General features: G+C 35.2%; 1 protein-coding gene across 4 annotated transcripts in view; it reads right to left on the reverse strand.

Moving 5' to 3' along the window:
• The window catches only part of LOC142335369 (transient receptor potential cation channel subfamily M member 4-like), a 70,809-nt gene extending 51,056 nt beyond the window's left edge, over nt 1-19,753 (reverse strand). For 3 of the 4 annotated variants that reach the window (XM_075383832.1, XM_075383830.1, XM_075383833.1), the window contains exons 1-3: nt 19,158-19,753; nt 7,551-7,710; nt 6,607-6,772 (exon numbers count right to left, since the gene is read on the reverse strand). In XM_075383832.1, coding sequence (XP_075239947.1) covers nt 6,607-6,772; nt 7,551-7,710; nt 19,158-19,713 — 882 coding nt within the window. In that variant the 5' untranslated portion in view covers nt 19,714-19,753. Of the gene's footprint in view, nt 1-6,606; nt 6,773-7,550; nt 7,711-11,114; nt 11,930-19,157 lie in introns of those variants that run through there. The other variant, XM_075383831.1, reaches the window with a different exon arrangement.

Below are 19,753 nucleotides of genomic sequence, written 5' to 3' on the forward strand. Positions count from 1 at the left end.
TATCCAAAAAAATGGGTGGCAAAATTCCGCAACTGTTGTTTATGGTTAACGTTTAGATATCTCATAGGCGAGACAGACTGACGTGAAGTGAGAACAAAATGTGCCGGAGTATTGACGATGTTGTCTACAAAAGGCCTCACAAAACCCCTGTAATTACAAAAATGCAGGTTTTCTGTCGAAATGCAGCGTCTCTCAGCATAGCATAAAATAAATGTTAGATTAGGGGAAATGGTGGTTAAACGAAACGGACTCTATACATGTTCAGTCGTTCTTTCACTTTAGGTAGCAGGAAAATATTTTATAAAAACTAAGATCAAACATTTATTTGAAGAGAATGTCTGCGAAAACCTTTTTTATGTATTCAAACATTCACAATTAAGCACCATATTTTGAGCCCAAACCAGTCAAAACAAACTTTTGCAGTGTAGAACCCCAGGTAAACAAAACCTGAGTCATTTTTCCATCTCATGCATAATCTCGATAATTCCTGAGAAAACTAGAAACATATTGTTTTTGATGAGAATAGGAAAGTAAAAAAAGCGTTTTAAAAAAAATTTGTGGTTAAAAACTGGGCAAAGTGGATCAACATAAGTCCTGGACACTTTTTTCTATAGCAAGTGATTCGAAGCAAAATGCAGAGAAACCGAAGTAAAAAACGAAGTAAAAACAAAAGAAACAACAAAAAAATCAAATACATTTTGAGAACAACATTGGGCCAAAGATATACGTGTACTGTGTACGATATACCTGCACTTACCAATTTTGGGATCTTTTCACAAGAAAAAAGACCAAATCATTGTCACTCATTGTCAAACTAAGAACGGCAAACCGGATCAAAGGCATTTTTAAACCGTTATCTAAAAGTAAAACCTTTAGGTATAAAGGTAAAACCTTTATATCGTTAGGTAAAGTTTATACCGTTAGGTAAAGGTAGAACCGTTAGGAAAACTGATTCATGGCGCATTCAGAGAACAACATTAGGCCTCAAGATCAACGTTTGCTCTCCACGATATACTTGCACTGCCCACTTGTAGGATCTTGGTGCAAGAAAAAAAAGAGGAAATCATCTTCACTCATTGTCAAATTGAGAAAAGTAAAGCGGATCAAATGCAATTTTCTACCGGTTGATAATGAAAAACTGACTCATGGTGCATTCATAGAACAACATTAGGCCAGAAGATATCCGTGCACTCTCCTCAATATACCTGCACTGACCACTTATGGGATCACGCTAAAAGAAAAAAAGAGCAAATCATCGTCCCTCATTGTCAAACTAAGAACGGCAAAGCGGATAACAGGCATTTTTCTACCAGGCGGTAACAAAAAATTGATTCATGGTGCATATAGAGAACAATATGAGGCCAAAAGGTATACGTGCACTTTCCACGATACACCTGAACCGATCACTTTGTGGGATCACTTGTGGGAAGAGAAGAGAAAATCATCGTCACTCATTGTCAAACTAAGAAAGGCAAAGGGATTCAAACGCAAATTTCCATCTTTAGTCAAAATGGGTGCATTTTAGGGTGCATTTATTGTGGTGGCTGAGCTAACTAAATAGACAAATAAATTCAATACTAATTCAAGGCCATTTCAAGCACTAAAATTAGAATGGCCTGACAAGCGAAATTTAATGCCATATTCTATCGCAGCCAAATTTAATTGTTCACTTCGTCAATATTTATGTTTGTTTTAATTATTATTAATACGCAATTGTCAGGCAACAAGTGAATTTGAAAATGAAAATATATCAAAGCCAAGGAAATCAATTTCACGACTTAACAATTTTGCATCAGATTCTTTGCGATTGGTGTGCGAATCAACCTGTTTTGATACAGATTATACAAGGTTAACAAGGTTCCCATGATATTAAATTTAAACTGGAAAAATGACAAAAGGGAAATCAGTTTACGTTTTGTTGACCTTTTTTATCTACAACCAATCAGAGATTCAATTTTGACAAGCAAATCCACGTGATTAGCAGCATAAAAAAGAGCTGGAAAAACTGCCAAAAATCAGTTGAAACTCGATAATTTGGTCTATTAAAGTGACATACAAGGCGTATTGAAGCAAATTTCCTGAGCGGCAAATTACTCTGTTTGTCTTCTGTAAATCATTTTAGTGATTGTACAGTTTTGACTTAACTTAGACTTTTTGAAAAAAGAACTAACCTTGATATTCTCAATCTTTGCTTCTGACGAACAAAATTTCTAAGTGACAGAAAGTTTGTGCAAAACACATAGTCAGTTGTTCTTACTGGTATTAACCGAGCCTATTCTAGTTCAATATTGTTGTTACCTGAGACCAGTAAAAAAAATCTGCCAACTTCGAAGTTAGAAAAAAATTTATTGTTGTTCAAATACATCTTGTAATCCAGCCTGTTTAACAGCTATTAACTGTAGCAAATTGAAACTTTACACATTTTTTACCAAATTATAGGGCTACAGATTGATTGAATTATAATTTCCAGTTTCGATTTCAGAAAAATTGATTGTTTCATTTTGAAGTTTTTTTGTATTCTGAGGGAAGCAGGTTTGTTGAACGGCAAAGCTGAGCAAAAATTTTTTGAAAAAAATCAAAAAGCAATTAATGAAAACGGTGACCTAGAGTTTAGCGGTTAATACAGTTCGAAAAATTTAACTATAAAAACACAATATCCGGACAGATTTAAAGTTTTCCTTGCCTTTGATAGAAAAACAGCCGTTACTTTTGGTCCATCGATCCGGACAGTGGAAGCCAAACTGCAGTCCAATCAGATGAAGAGAGTGCTGAAGGCACCCACCAATGAAAATCAAACGAAGCAGCAGCAAAAGGCCAGTGTGGCGAACAGAAAAGTGCAGTTCAATAGAGAAATTGAAGTGCGAATCCTGTTTGATTTGATTAAGCAAAGCAAAAGCGAACAGCAATCAAGGAAATGATGCACAATCAACAAACAACAGTTTCAACCAACAGCTCACAGATACTTCAAGAAATTCCAAGATTTAAATTAAGAGGATAACCCCAAATCAAGGCTTGGCTACAGAATATTTGAGGATTCAGATCGACCCAACAAACTAAAGATCCTCAGTCAACGGACTGTTGATTTTCCAGAGAAAGAATTGCCCAAGCAAATGCAGCGTCCAAACAAGTTTGTGCCCTATCAAGCAGACTTTGTTGAGGAACACCTAAAAGAAGCAAAGAAGAGCGAAGCAGGTTTGGTATATCGTTGGCTTGCATATATAAGCAAAGGCACGCAACCAGCAACGAATGCAAAGCAAAGCAACGCAACTCAAGCAGTCAACAACAGCGAGAATTACAACCAATACCAAACTGACAACCCATTTGCTCAAACAGTTCAAAATGGAGCAACAGCAGGCGGCCCGAGATACAGAGAATGTTTCGGAAACGTCTTCAGCAAAGCAAATGCGTGAAGAACGGATGAATGAGTTCGATATTGAATTCGAAAAAAAGATGAAATTAGGACAGACATCTTTTGAATTGAGGAAGCCATAGCTGGAAATGCAAAAGCAAGGGCTGGAAACCAAGCATCTTTTGTAGAAAGAGCGTAAGCTAGAGCGCAAAGTGAAGAGAAATGCATTAGAGATTGGTGATTTTGGTTCCCGATCAAATAGTTCTCGATACAAATCACCCCTAAATTGGACCCGATAGAGAAGAGATGTTTCAGATTGGGCCTGCAGAATTGACAACCTTCTAATACCAGATCGATCAACAGCTCGCTTCGAAGTAACCTCTGAAGTGAAAAAAATTAGTCATTTCTGACGATACAGAAGTTCACGAGAGCATTCCTTAAAATTTGAAGACCAGGACTTATCTTCCAGAGCCGGCCTGCAATATAACAGTGGATAATCAGGTAGCAGTAAAATACCAAAGCTGAAGCTGAAAAATTTCGATGTAAACCCTCTCGAAAGGCCGGAGTGGTCTAGTATGTTCATTGCTACAGTGGATCAATGACCAATACCCCAATGCCAGACAAAGAGAAGATGAGCCATCTTAAAAGTCTACTGTGAGGCAGAGAGAAGATATTCTGGAAGGTTCTATGGTGCAGCATGTAGCATTCAGGAGATGAGATTTGGGAGACCTCATGTCATCATTGATGTACAGCTGGAGAGTTCGCAAGGATATTCACTTGAAACCTCACAACTCAACATGTCTGATCAATTTTTCAGTTGTTGTATCGAATTTTGTGAATGTACTCAAGGAGTGCAAGCAGTTCGGTGGTATGCAATCAAGCTCCACACTTTAGACGGCAGTAAATAAAATACCTCAATTGCTCAAAGAGAAGTGGTGGTTCTATGTTGATGATAATGATATAATTATGTTTGAAAAACGGCTATCTTAGATCAACTTTGAGAACAAAGTGTTTTCAGTTTCAGTTTTCAAAGGACAGCAAAGAGAAGAAAAACCGAAGAAGCACAAAAAGAGACAAACAGTTCTCAAAAACATCAAAATTAAGTGCTAGTTCGAACGTGAAAGAAACGATGCAAATGCATAGTGATCACTGTCCACTAGCTGATGACACTAAAAAAATTACAAGTTCCCGCTATTCAGAAATTTCAATGAATGATTGATACGCAGCAGTGAGGAAGCAACGCTTATGTTGTTGATGTCTAGACAAAGGACATGCAATCAAAGATTATAAAGTCAATGCGCGCGGCATCAATGGATGCATGCATCAAGAAGCAAAACCAATTGCTACACTCAGAAAACCAAATGGACGAGGGCAATGGCGCAGCCAACATAAGCTCAGCTACAATTAACAAGAGTAACGAAGTTAAGAGCTTTTTTCAGATTGTTCCTGTCTCAATGTTTTAATAAAGAGTGGTGGCAACAGGCTGATCACATAAGCTTTCCTCGATAGTGGATCAACCGTTTCATTTACCGATCAAAGTGTGCAAGAGATGTTACAAGCCCGAGGGACCGATGCTACGCTCAACCATGCAGGAATGCACGAAACGAAGTATCTGAAGACAGAAGAAGAAAAGGTTCCTCTCAAAATAAAAGGACTACCTTTAGAGGTGCATTCGATCGAAGAGCTAGCTCACCGGTCAACAACATTGAGATACTACAAACTACAACGACTAAAACAAGCTGATGCAAACTTTTAATCACTTCAATATTCTACCCAACAAATGCTTCAACTGATAAGCATCCTTGGTCAAGATGCCAATGAGCTACAACGCCCATTGGACTACAAGATAGGAACACGAAGTGAACCGTTCGCCGTTCTAACTGAGCACAGAGGGGTAGTCAGTGGGCGCCTTATGTTTGTCATTTCGCCTTCACAAAAGATGTGAAAGGGGCTGAGAATATCACAACTTGGTGGGACATAGAAACATATGCCTCCAAAATCAACGTCGATAGTAATTCAAGGAAGGAACCGCAGGCACAAAAGATGCTATAGAGTACGACAAACTTTACAGGCGAGCGGTATGAAGTCGGAATGCTCTGCAGTGTACCAGAGCCAAACCTACCGAACAACTACAGCTAAGCCTTGGCCCATCTTTAATCATCGGGGCAAAGATTCCAAAACCTGAAGAGTTTGTATCAACAATAAATAGATACAGATGTTGAAGAGGGATTTGTCAAAGATATGGGACGAGTCCAAAATGAAAGGCAATGTCATTTTCAGTTTTTTCTTCTGTTGTTTTTAGTGAAAAATTGAAGCCACGTATTCAATGTGAAATGTTTTTTAGTTTTTACTTCGCATTCATTCATTTTGTCCTGTATTCTGTCGTTTATGAAATAACTAATTATGATGATCTTAGTAGGTTACTCAATTAGTTCAGTTTTCTGATCAATTAGAGAGCATACGTTTTCAAGAGCTATCACAATCAACAGACAATAGTTTACCAAAAGATTCAGTTAGGGGTATGATATGACTTATATGGTCCGCTCAATAATTCAAAAGGTGTCTTTTTGTCTCCAATTTTTTGAAATTTCGATCGGTCATTTTTATAAGTTTTGATTCAGTTCTTTAAAAAATTATTCAAATTGAAAGTTGAAAACTGCGACCAGAGGAAGGAGAAAATGATGAATCGGTTGTATTTAGTCTCAACATTTTGTTAATTTTGATTTTTGTTTTGTTTTTTTTTAAAAAAGAAGACACATAAAAACATTTGTTTTGATTTTTAAAACCAAAATCAGATAGTTCAAGATTTTAGAATCTAAACAACTTTTAGAAATAAAACAAATAGTTCCTCTCCTATTTTAACTTTTTGGTAATGTAGTTATACTTTATATAATGAATGTTCTATTCGGCAAAAAATTGTGAATCTTCTTTTCCAGTATTCCTCACAATTTATCAAGCCATTCCCCTTACGCAATTTGCACAAAAATGGTAATTCTAAAATACAATCAAAGCTAGCCTATAAGATCTACAAAATTATGTTTTGCTTACTTTTCTACGATGCGTAATTAAACAGCAAAAATTTGACTGAAGAAAAACGACAGCTTCGCATATATTTTCCCCATCAAAATTATTGGAACACTAACTAGATTTGGCAGGCATGGTGACATGTCCATGTAAAACGCTTTTAGCCGAGAGACATCGAGAATCTCCCATTCGGCTCTTTGTAAAATTTTTGTCAACAAAAATTTGTAGGTAACCTCTGTCATTTCCGTTCTGAAGTTGACAATTTCATGGTAGACCAGAGTCTCGATGGCACATGCGTCTCCCATAGAGAACAGGCGACAAAATGTTGGCCAGAAATGTTCACGCATAATCAGTCTGCCTTTGGCAGTCATCTTGAGCTGTTTGATTATATGACAGGCCCTGAAAAAACTCATTCAGTTCTTTAGAGTTCTGCTTTCGCTTTTCAATTCTTTTTCAATGCACGTTTCGCGTTTCAAAGTTTTTAATTGTCTGATTTGTTTGCCAACTTTTCATTTAGAAGGAGTTTTCAATTTTCTTAGCTATTTTTGTTAAAAAGAGCCCAGAGAAATTGATCATTGTTCAGCATTAAGATGGATTTATTGTAAATTCTCAAATCTGTGGTTTGATAAAGTAACTTAACTTATTCAGTTGTCAATTCCCAGGTCGAGGTGTCACCGCTAAAAACCACAGAAAGATGTAAGATTTGCGGAGAATTTGACGAAAAATGTAATATTTGTGCTCAATGTTGTAAACGCGGTAAAAAACAGCCGCAAATATTGAAAAACAATACCTCTATGTTCATCGCTAATCTTACAAAATCTCGTCACTGAAATCATTGTCAGAAAATAATTTAACAATAAATTTTCACCGCAAAAAAAATTGCTGCTTAAAATTTACGTGAATCTGATTTAAATACAAAATAAGACAAAATAAACGAAAGTAGGTGACAGATACCAAAGTGGTAGAAGATGATAAAGAAGAAGTTACAAACAGGCTGATGCGGTTTATTCTTGTATGAATTGAAAAACTCATTGCTATCACCGCATTTACCGATAAAAGATAGGACACTGTGCGGTGAAAAACCTCTACCCGGGTTTACATAAGCTAGACAAAGGGTTGCAATGTTAAAAATTAATGTGTGCTTTGTGTGAAATGAGAGAATGGAGATTGCGCGTGCCTGTGAGCCTGTCCCCAGTCAATGAGGACAGTGAGTTTCTCTCCCGGCTTAAGAAGACAGTCATTGAGCTGTCCAATGAGGCTGTCGTACACCTTCTGAGTACTTCCCAGGTCTATCCACGTGATCCTATCCTTCATCTGGTACACCCTCAGCCACCTCTCTAAACAACCATCCCACACCAAATTTGTGGCAATTCTTTTGTGTGTAAGGGCTTCTTTGTTTCAATTTTAAAGGTTTAAAATGAACAAAAGGACTCATGATTAGCTTGCCAGTTATTGATGGTTCAATCCTCTGCGTGCTGCTTAACATTAGCTCCAGATCCATCACAGCTTTGCCGATCTTGGATGCAATAATGTTGCCACATAAAATAGGCTCACAAAAACAACGGCCTACATTAGAAGGTGGCGAGAGGAAACCTAACGTAAATTGTGAACTAAACAAGGAGGCTCGGTAATGTGCGTTAGCACATAATATTACGAACCCACTTAACCAAGTTTTTGAATTCATTGTCCACCAAATGAGGAAAAGAAAACTTTCAAAAAATCACTTTTTGTTGGAAAATAATTGGTGTATCCATTATTTTAGCTCTATGCTTTTATCGCTTTTAGCTCTATCCACTATACAAATGAAAAAATAACTTATCAGATGACCAATTAAATTTACCGAAAAGGAGAGTAAGATACACGAAAGCCAACAAATTAAAATAAAAACAACGAGTATTACTTACAATCCAAAATCGATGTCCATTTTTTCTTAACAAAACTGAATGAAAAAGTCAAAATGGCATCAGATAAAAAGCAACACCAAAAGACTTGCACATAATCAGAAAAACATAAAGACTTGACTTTATTGAGAATAATTAACAAGTGGACAGAAAACAAAACGGGCAAAATAAGAAAACATGGTTACACCTATTCAAAACAATTCAATTCAAAGACATGAAAACAGTTAGACTGAAATCATTCAACCACTTCGTTGATAATTTCAAACAAAATTATTGAGAACTTGCATTATTCAGAAAGTCATATTACGACGAAAAGAGCAAGTACGGGCAAAACCCAAAAGTGGAACCAATTTTAAGATGAAATGTTGTCCACCCCTATAGGATAAAAATCTGTTCACTAAAATTTTTGATTATAATCAAATCCACCTTATTTTAGCGCCTTTAATGTGATATGCAAATTTTCATTAACGTGCTACTAATGTGATGACCGGACAAGACAGCACAAAAGAACCTCAATAATTGGAAAATATCAACAGTAAAAACTCGTATTATCAACTATAAAAATCATTATTTAAAAAAACAGCAAAAAAAACTACATTATGATTAGCTTGGAAAATTTTTTTTTGATGAGACTACCCTGGAAAGTTGCAGAAATAAGATTGAATTACGCAAATCGCAAGGCACCGTTAATTTTTTGAAAACAAATTTTATTAAAAGCGTAAGGCATAACAACCTTAAACTTTCAACTTCAAAATGGTAAATGGTTTAAGATTTAATTGCTCCGGAAAAGAAATGTGCATTTCATTTCTCAGACTAAGTCAAAAGACTACACATTTACACTGAAAACAAGCAGGACTCAAACCTTCAGGAACAGTTTTCTGCAAATAGCGTTGAAACCAAAAACCCTATGCTGAGCACTGAAAAAGTTATATATGTTCATTGGCGTCCTGTTGAACTTGATTTCAAACTGTCAATAAAAGAGATTGAAATCATACAGGTCTGTAGCTAATATAAAAGAAACAAAAAGCCAAAAATGAATATAAAAAATATATAGAGACCCATTACAGTTTTAAGTTAATATAAAATTACTCAATTAGGCCAAAATAGTCCTCTTGTTGCTTCTCTATAACAACAAAATTCTCAAATGTAACCCAAACAGCATATTTGACTGAAAAATTTTTATATCAAAAATGAGTGATGAATTCTGGATCCTTGCTGACTTATATTACCAGAAAATCTATTGTGTCAACCTAAATCATCACATAGTTTTTTAAATAGCTCCCACCATATTAATGTCGTCTTTTGATTAACTAGACTTAATAAGAAGCGAACAAAATGACCATCAAAAGCTGGCAACACTAAAAAATGAAGTTAAAATTTAATGAAACAATTTGTCGGCCCAAAAAACCATAAATCTTTCTCATAAAACACAATATTGCTTCATAGGAACTTATTGGAACATAAACAACAGACTTCTTTACAACCGAATCTTTGAAAAAAAAAATTCGCTGCATTTCGCGCTGCGCAGCTGTTTAAAAATTCTTTTAATATAAAAAATTGCGTAATAGCTTTTTTTAGAAACGAAAATCTTACTATATCAAAAATAAACTACACAATTTTTATATACATAGTTTTTATTTAGCGAAAGAACGCAAAAACTTTATTTCTAGAAAATTTTTTTAGGAACCGGACGCAGAATCTGCTCACAGATGAGTAAAGATTTTAGATTTTCCCCAAAAAAATAGCCCCACAAAAGGATTTATATTTAGGGGGTAAGTTTAGGTGGTAGAAGGATGGGATGTATGATTAGGTGGTAACGGGGGGTAATGGGGGGTAATGAGGGGAATGTTCATACTTTTACCCCCCATAAAAAAACTACTCTCAAAAAGCTGTTAGAATAGGTTGTACAATTAGGGGTTAATACGATGTTAGATGGGGGGGGGTTAATTGGGAGTGAAGGGTTTTTTAGTTTGATAGATTTAACCCTCAAAACAGCCCCTAAAAAGATGTAAGATTAGGTGGGGAATTTTAGAGGGTACAACGATGTAAGATAAGGGAAGTAATGAGGTGTAGAGAGGTTTTTTAGACTTATTCATATACATGGGATGCCTAGTATTGGGCAATCATTGGTTGTCTGAGGTTAAGGTAAACTGGCTCAGGGGAAAGAGGTTACGTGTTCAAGGCTGTCTATCTGCGACTATGGAAGTAAAACGACGTAAGCGTTGGGCTGCCAAGGGAGGTAAAATGATGCAAGAGTAGGCGGTAATGGGGTAAAACGACGCGAGAGTAGGGGAGAATTGGAGATAAAACTACTCAAGAGTGAGCGGGTAATGGACCTGTTACCCCGCCTACTCTTGCATCGTTTTAGCCCCATTACCCCCTTTTCCTGCATCTTTTTACCCCCCAAATTTAACCTGTACCCTTACACCATTTTACCACCCCCATCACCCCCATTACCCCCCACTCTGGCTTCGAATTAACCCATTACCCCCCAAAACAATGCAAGAGTTCTTAGGGGAATTTGCTAAAAATTCCTCCGATTACCCCACTATTCTTACATCTTTTTGGGGCAAAAATTCGACACTGGAAGTAATTTTGTGGTAAAGTATAGCCGCTAAGGGGGGATTCTCTAGAAGGTAGCAAATAAGGGGGACAATTGTTGAAAAGATCTATAGTTAAGTCTGGACTCGATGATACGGCGCCGGTTATGTGTTTTTGTCTCACGCAACGGAAGAACTTAACAACAGAGAGCATTAACCGAAAAGCCGCTATGGTATATCTAAGCGCCTAAAATTTAACACTAATAACATTGCATTAGCAATGTTTTATTGTTTACTAACTATCTGTTTCTCCGACATTAAGATTATTAGTCTGGCAAATTTCAGCTATTTTTCTGGACGCAAAACCGGAATCCTGCATCACGAATAGCTCTATTCTGGCAGTTTCGTTCTCCAATTCGTTTAAGAACTCCATATTATCTCCGTAGATGAGGAAAATTTCATAGAGAAATTCAGATTTTTCCACCTTGTCACGTGCATCGTGTCGGAAGCCACCGTTTGAAGTTTGAGATTTTCTTTCGCATTGAATTTGACTGTTTTCCGCTTCAATTACAATGGGTGGGACATAGTTGTGACGCGCACTGTATGTATCCTTTTCAATGTTGAGAGCTTCTCGGAGGCACGACACCATTGTATCGTCCAGGTCTTGTCGACAGTTGGTTCTCTGTTGCGTTCTATTGACACATTTCACAACTTGAAATATAGACGAGGATCGGCGACTAATAAGGCGAAATAGTAACTTCAATCTTTCTCTGTTCGGCCATGGAGCGGGTGTGTCGCAGTCAAAAAGTTTGTACAAAATTGGTGTTGGGATCCCCATGTTGTAATTAAGGAACCACTAGCGTATATCTAATACCGAGTTGTAATGAAGATCAATGTGTACACAGCTCAAGTAGTACAGTGAAGGAATGAATAGGTGCCGAGGAAAAGTTTGAGATTTGTGTAAGACTATGTGAACATTTTTTTTTGTTCAAAATACCATGACCTAAAAAACTTTGCAAACGCTAACAGGTGTTGACATTTCGAGGAAACAATAAACAGTTCAAACACAATCAAGTAATTGATATAAAAACTGATAATTAATTCGGGTAACAGATTTTTTCAATATGCAAATACATTTGATTGTTTTAACTGTTATTCACAGTTTGAAACGCTAGCACTGCAACCTTCCGGTTTACTTGTTTAACAGGAAATGAGCAAAAGCCATTCGTTTTTTAATTGCAAGCACAGCATTTTCATGACGTAAAGATGTGATAAAAGCTATCTTGAAAACTATATTGAAGAAAGAAGAGTTCAACTGACTGTGCAATGCTATTACGGCTTCGTGAATCTTTCGACGCTCTTCTGGTTAAAATGGGTCCGTGAATGACTTAAAAACTCATAGCAAATTTTAATAGAAATTAAAACATAATCAAATTTAAAGTAACTTTTTCCCGTATATTTTATGCACGCTGTTTGTATTTTAAACGCTTTGGAGGTTCCTCAGTTCCAAATTTCAGCGAAAGATGTTCAGCCTAAATTTTAACCTTTTGCCTCGATTGACTTTTGATTTCCAATTCTTTCATGATAAAATTGCCTGCTATTACAGAAAAACTTCAATGAAAAATTTTTGCTAGGAATCATTCTTTGATTATTTTCTGCAGTAGCAGAACTTCAAACTTGTGTCTTGACTGAAGCATTTTTTCCTGTTAAAATTGGTATCAACAAATTTATTGGTCTGTGTGTGCCCATTTTTCAATACCTTAGATGCAACGGATTCAATTTATTTGAAGTTGAGATAATATTTAATACGGTTGCATAGTTGATATAAAAGACAAGATTTTAAATACTATAAACGCAATTCATAAAGATTGTGGTTCAAAAATTTGGGAAAAAGCAAACATGTTTGGAGAAAAAAAATGTCCGACCAATTATGCACTCAATTTAAGAAATCAACTTTTCAAACGTGCAACGGATCAATTGTTTTTGGCTATAATATATGGATAATCAAAGCGTTTGCTGATGGAACTGTTCTCAATAATTATAATAGAGTATCCTGATTTGCAAAGTTTCTGCAAAAATCGCACTTCTCAGGTGCCAAGTTTTTAAATATGACCGTTTCTTGCAAGTGGGAAGCCATAAAAACAATTGGCAGGGGTTGTCCAGGATAAAGTTGAGCTAATAGAGTTTCAGCGGACTTCAAACTCAACCATGCAACTTCTCCAAACATTTTTTCTTCAAATTTAGTTATAGATTGTACTTTCTTAGTTTTCAACCTAATTTGATATTATGCTTTAATAAAAAACATAAGTTTTAACATTACGTCTTCAAATGCAGAGTTAAAAAAAAATTTGCATTTTTTGGAAACAATTAAAAATGTGTCACCAGTTTCAATATATCGTAGCCTTTTTTTCACCTTGGAATAGAGTGACACAAAATGTGGAAATAAATTATATTTCTTCTGAAAACGTTTACGTTTTTGTAAATAGTTTTTACGGATAAATGTAAGCCAATTTCACAATTTTCATCATGTAATTAGCCTAAAACTTTCTTTGCCCGAATTTTATAAACAAATACTTGAGGCCAAAATCAAATATTCAGTTCTTCTTGTGAACAGTGCTTTGGGTAATTTCGAAAACTTTTAATTGCCTTCTTATACCTCAATTTGTATCGAGAGGAACATTTCTGAATTTAATCACCAATCAGGTTCTCTTTCATTTTGGTCTAATTGGCAATATCTCAGTTATTAGATACTTTAACGGTAGAAGAAGCTAACGCGTGGAAATTAGTGACTTATGGTGTGGAAATTAGATACAAATTATTGTCAATAGCTTTCACACTAGCCTTAAAAAGACGCAACGAGAAAAACAGTTGCACATACATCCTATTTTGAGGCAAATTTGAGCAAAATTTGTTTAGTGTAATTGCTTTCCTCGCACACTTATAACTCTAATCTTAAAACATGGGTCCTGAATAAAAGTGACAAAATTGAGTACAGAAAAAAAAGGAATCCGATTTTGGCCATGTAGTGAAATTTTAACAGTTTGTTACGTTAAGAAAAACTTGGGAACCCCCGACAACCATTCTCAACCTAGTCGTTTAATAGCAATTCAAAACAAAAACCGTGTAAGATGAATGAAATGAAGATTCCAACCGGGCAACCAGGTCTGGGCTTTGACTAATCAACAGACCCTGCTCGAACTAAAATTTTTCTAAAATATACAGTACTCGACTGAAATAGTCCACGACATGACATTAAGCCCAAATTTAGCGCACAACTGGACTTTAGCTTGACCCAAGTTTTTGCTGCTGAGCTTTAGCTGGACTTTTGGCTGTCACAAGTTGAGGAATAAATCTAAGTAGGGAGTGAAAAATAAGAAGAGAGCTGAAATTTGTCTCCTCAGTTACCACTATTGGTTAAAGTAATGTTGCTCAAAATTAATTTGTAAAACTGGAGAACAAATAAACAGCCCATTCCATTAAATTTGAAAATTCAATGCTGCCATAGAAAAAAGACTTTTAAAAAAGATCAGTGCAGCCGGTTGAGAAAATTGAATAATACCCAAGGGATTGGTGCTGATATTGCTTTTTATGGCAGTAAACTTGTTCGCTGCGCCAAATTCATCTATGAATGTCATAATCTAAATGTTTTGAATTTTAACTTTGACCACAATCTGTTTCTCATTCTCAGTAAGCACACAAACAATATCCTATATTATTAAAAGCCATGTTCACCATCGAAGTTCACTTCATAAAATATATTTTTTGAGCAAGGTGTAGTTGCTACGATTTCTAATTGAAAATAAGCTTAAATTAATAAATATATTTTTCACTGAAAATATTACGAAAAATTGAACCTTAATAATAAAGTCTTGGTTTTTAATTAAATGTGTTTTTGACCGAAGTTATATCTTAGATTGAAAACCGACTATTGCAACAGCTTGTAAATCGCCCGTTCATCATAAGGAGGCGAAGAAATGAATTGATTTGATTTTTTTAGAGTTTTTTAAATTATTAAGATTAAGCTAATGAACAAAAGACGACTTGTGTAAGTCTGCCATAGCACAGAAAGTTCCAACGTAGTCAATGGAAGAAGGCACAAGAAACTAAGTCCTTGCATCGAAAGTTGCAATTTCGGAAAAATGGTACAACAAAAAATTTAATCGAATGAGTGACATATTGAACAATTGTCCATCGTGAGCTTTTTCGGTTAGAGCTATTGGAGCGTAAATGCGTCCCTTTGCTTGTTGTTGGTCTCGTGGCCTTTCAATTAGGACAATTAAGCGTTCTTTGAAGTACACTATTTTTGAATTCCATTGGATGAGATTTATACTACAAAGGTGGTTACTTAATATAAACTTTAGATCTTTTTGCTTAGGTTTTTATATGTTTTCTGAATTCCTACGTATAAAACCATCTAAATGAATTTTTTTCATAGAACTGTTTCTATAAAATCAAATGACTTTTTCATGTCTGCTTCTTGTTCTAGAGTTTTCTAGGTTTTTATTATTTTTTTTTCCGTTTTATTCCTCCTTCCAATCAAGAAACACTATCCAAGGCATTTAGTGACAGTTTTCTTTAAACATAAGGAAGACCAGCAGTCCAATTGAACATTGAAAGCCAGTCAGAGAAAAATAGTTTTTGTTTTAGAAAAAATTAACAGCCACAGATTTCAGTAAATTTTGGTGTTAAGACATCGAAGGGAATTTTTTGCTGAAAAAAATGAAGACTAAAGACGTAACAAAAATAATGGTCACAAAAACTTAAAGTGAGCGAAAATATTGGCATCAATGAGCCAAATTGTTTTCCAAAAATGTAATTTTATTAAACAACTTTTTAGCGCAATGAAAAGTTCATCACAATCATTAACACACAGATAAATTTTTAACCGTTAAAAACAGCTATTTTCAATACAGCTATTTCAAATGATGCAGGCAAGGAAAGCGAAATCCAATTTTTGAACCTCCATTCTGCGGTCACTGTGAGCCAAACTTCATTCATTTTGAAAAAGTATGCATCACAATACAAAAGAATGAGTCCCCAAATTAAAAAATTTTTATTATAAAAATGTCAGCAGTTTTTGTTCTAGCCCACAAGATATAAATTCATGCGACAGTGAGTTACCTAATTATTTTGGAACGTGAACTTTTACTTCAAAACATCTTCGAAAAATTAGATCCACTTGAACCCTGACAGAGCCTACAGAATGAATAATTTTCAAATAGGAATCACGAAACAAAAATTTGTTGGCAGTGGTGTTTATGGTGGCATCTGTGTGTATGTGTGTATGTGTTTGTGTATGTGTATGCATAAGTGTATGTGTATATGTACGGGTATGTGTAAGTGTATGTGTATGAGAATGTGTATGTGTATGTGTATGTGTTTCTGAAAACATAAGGCAGAACTGTAGTCCAATTGAACGTTAAAAGCCAGTCAGAGAAAAATACTTTTCGTTTTAGAAAAAAGAAATTTTAACAGCATTTATACAATTTTGGTGTTAAGACATCGAAGGGAATTTTTTGCTGAAAAAAATGAAGACTAAAGACGTAACAAAAATAATGGTCACAAAAACTTAAAGTGAGCGAAAATATTGGCATCAATGAGCCAAATTGTTTTCCAAAAATGTAATTTTATTAAACAACTTTTTAGCGCAATGAAAAGTTCATCACAATCATTAACACACAGATAAATTTTTAACCGTTAAAAACAGCTATTTTCAATACAGCTATTTCAAATGATGCAGGCAAGGAAAGCGAAATCCAATTTTTGAACCTCCATTCTGCGGTCACTGTGAGCCAAACTTCATTCATTTTGAAAAAGTATGCATCACAATACAAAAGAATGAGTCCCCAAATTAAAAAATTTTTATTATAAAAATGTCAGCAGTTTTTGTTCTAGCCCACAAGATATAAATTCATGCGACAGTGAGTTACCTAATTATTTTGGAACGTGAACTTTTACTTCAAAACATCTTCGAAAAATTAGATCCACTTGAACCCTGACAGAGCCTACAGAATGAATAATTTTCAAATAGGAATCACGAAACAAAAATTTGTTGGCAGTGGTGTTTATGGTGGCATCTGTGTGTATGTGTGTATGTGTTTGTGTATGTGTATGCATAAGTGTATGTGTATATGTACGGGTATGTGTAAGTGTATGTGGATGAGAATGTGTATGTGTATGTGTATGTGTTTCTGAAAACATAAGGCAGAACTGTAGTCCAATTGAACGTTAAAAGCCAGTCAGAGAAAAATACTTTTCGTTTTAGAAAAAAGAAATTTTAACAGCATTTATACAATTTTGGTGTTGAGATATCGAAGGGAATTTTTGCTGAAAAAATGAAGACGTAACAATAAAAGAGGTCACAAAAAATTTAAGTGTTTTTTAAGTGTGCAAAAATATTGTCATCAATGAACCAAATTGTATTTCAAAAGGTAATTTTGCAAAGAATTTATTAGCGCAATTAAAAATTTGTCAGAATTATAAACACATATAAATTTTGGAAAGTTAAAAAACGTATATGAAAATCGTTGCTATAATCTTGTTATTATTACTTTTACTTTTTTCTTGCCAATTTTTTCTTGTAACATTTTCAAAACAACTATTTTAAATAGTGCAGGCCAGCTGATGCCTAGTTGGACCAATAGATGAGGAAAAAAAACAACAAAACTGTTAAAGATAATTGACATTGGTTAACAAAAATCTGTAACGAGATGCTAAAACACTGAAAATTCTTTTCCTCAATAAAGTTTTGCGATGTAAAAGAAAGCAGATAATATAAAAAATTTTTTTTGGATGATAGAATTGACAAAACAAAAAAATGACAAATCGTTATAAAAAAGTAGCAAAATTAGCTAAAATTACTAAAAATCTTGTATTTAAGTTATGCTTGATTTACATTTGCTTGAACAACTGCGTGATGTTTTTCGCTAGAACATCAACGCTTCGTTTTTTTGTAGGTTTGTAAATTCAAGCTTCAAGAGCTATTCAATTTTGGAAAAAATAAGTCAACAAAAAATTAACGTAGTACAAAAGAGGCAAGAATAACTTACAAAACGCAGAAGAAGAATAGAAGGGAAAAAAGAAGTCCCTTGATTAAAATCTAAACGAGTAAACTGACTATTTAAAGAAAACTGCAACCAATTGATCAAACGAAAAGCAATATCCAATACTGAATTTTTCTTCCGCGCTCACTGTTATGATATGATTTACCTAATTATTCTGAAATTGGACTTCAAAACCTCTTCGAAAAGCTAGATCCACTTGAACCATGAAAGAACTTACAGAAAGAATTATTTTCAAAAACGAAGGAAGAAACAAAAATTTGTTGGCAGTGGTGTTGATGTTGGCATCTGTGTGTATATGTGTGTATGTGTATGTGTAGGTTTATGTGCATTTGTATGTGCATGTGCATATGCATGTGTATAAAGTGTATAAGTATGTGTATGTGTATGTGCAAGTGTATGTGCATGTGTTTGTGTATGTGTATGTGTATTTGTTTGTTTATGCGTATGTGTTTGTGTATGTGAATGTATTTGCGTGCGTGTGTTTGTTTTTTGTGTGTGTTTTTGTTTGTTTCTTTGTTTGTTTGCTTGTTTGTGTGCGCGTTCGTGTCTGTGTGTGTGTCTGTGCGTGTGTGTCTGTGCGTGTGTGTGTTTGCGCGTGTGTATCTCTTTGTTTGTTTGTTTGTTTTTGTGCGCGTTCGTGTCCGTGCGTGTGTGTGTGTGTGCTTGTGTGCGTGTGTATGTATGTGTGTGTGTGTGTGTGTGTGTGTGTGTGTGTGTGTGTGTTAGTAAGTTGTAAATTAAGTAGTAAATTTTATATTCTGAAGTAATTTTTTTCTTTTTTGGGGATTTGAATTAGGCACTTAACGAGCTTTCATATGGTGCGTTTTACTGGTATCCCTCTAGAAGGAGCAGAAATTTTTTCGATAAAAGCTGGAGAAAAAAGACGGCCTGTAATATAGTGCAAATTGAAGAGTAAAAGGAAGAGAAAAGTAAAATTATGTTCCAATATTACAAGCAATGTTGGAACATAAAAACTTGATTTTCACGCCATCTGATATAACATACGCTAACATGCAGCCAATGGGAATGGTAGGGCACATTTATATCAGATCATAACACTATTTTAAAACGAAGCAACAAAAAAATAAGTAATATTCAAGAATTCAGATGTGAATCCATTAATAGCCATAGCCATAGTTAATGGAACTTAAAGGCGTGCCATGGACCCGCTTGCACTTATATTGCTATGATTTTTTTCCAAACATCCGTGAAGAGTTTTTTTGTATATCTTTACTTATGATATTTAGTTAACCGTATTAACTGTGGTGACGTCACTTACCATCAGGTGGCTCTTTCACTCCGTATCCACAATCTGTCACTTTGCACACCTGTGCAATCTTCTTGGAAGCATACCCTGACCCCTGCATTACAAACAGATCTGTCTTGCACAAATCTGCCCTCATTAGTTCGTTCAAAAACTCCATATTATCCCCGAAGATTACAAAAACTTGGTACAACACTTTGCTCTCATCAAATTTCTCTTCGTTGGGTGATTTTTGGTCTTCAATGTCAAAAATCTCAGGGTCTTTCTTTTGTTCTTGCAGTTCGTCAGCAGGTGTTTCGATCACAACTGGGGGTACATAATATTCACTTGGGTTGAACGTGCTTTTTTCGATCTCCAAAGCTTCTCGAAGACACGATATCATGGTATCTGCAGTTTCACGCTGACATGGGTATGCTTGTCCATGCGGGGTGCTTCGTTTGAACACTTGAAAGACAGACGAAGAGCGGCGAATGATGAGTCGAAATACTAGTTTCAATCTTTCTTTGCATGGCCAAGGCGATGGAGTGTTACAATCGAACATTTTGTACAAGATGACGTTTTGGCCTCCCATTTTTCACTCCAGGTAAATACGCACGTTCTCTAACGCACGT

The sequence above is a fragment of the Convolutriloba macropyga genome, chromosome 2, assembly GCF_964194025.1.
Source record: "Convolutriloba macropyga chromosome 2, txConMacr16.3, whole genome shotgun sequence".
Classification (NCBI taxonomy): Eukaryota; Metazoa; Xenacoelomorpha; order Acoela; family Convolutidae; genus Convolutriloba; species Convolutriloba macropyga.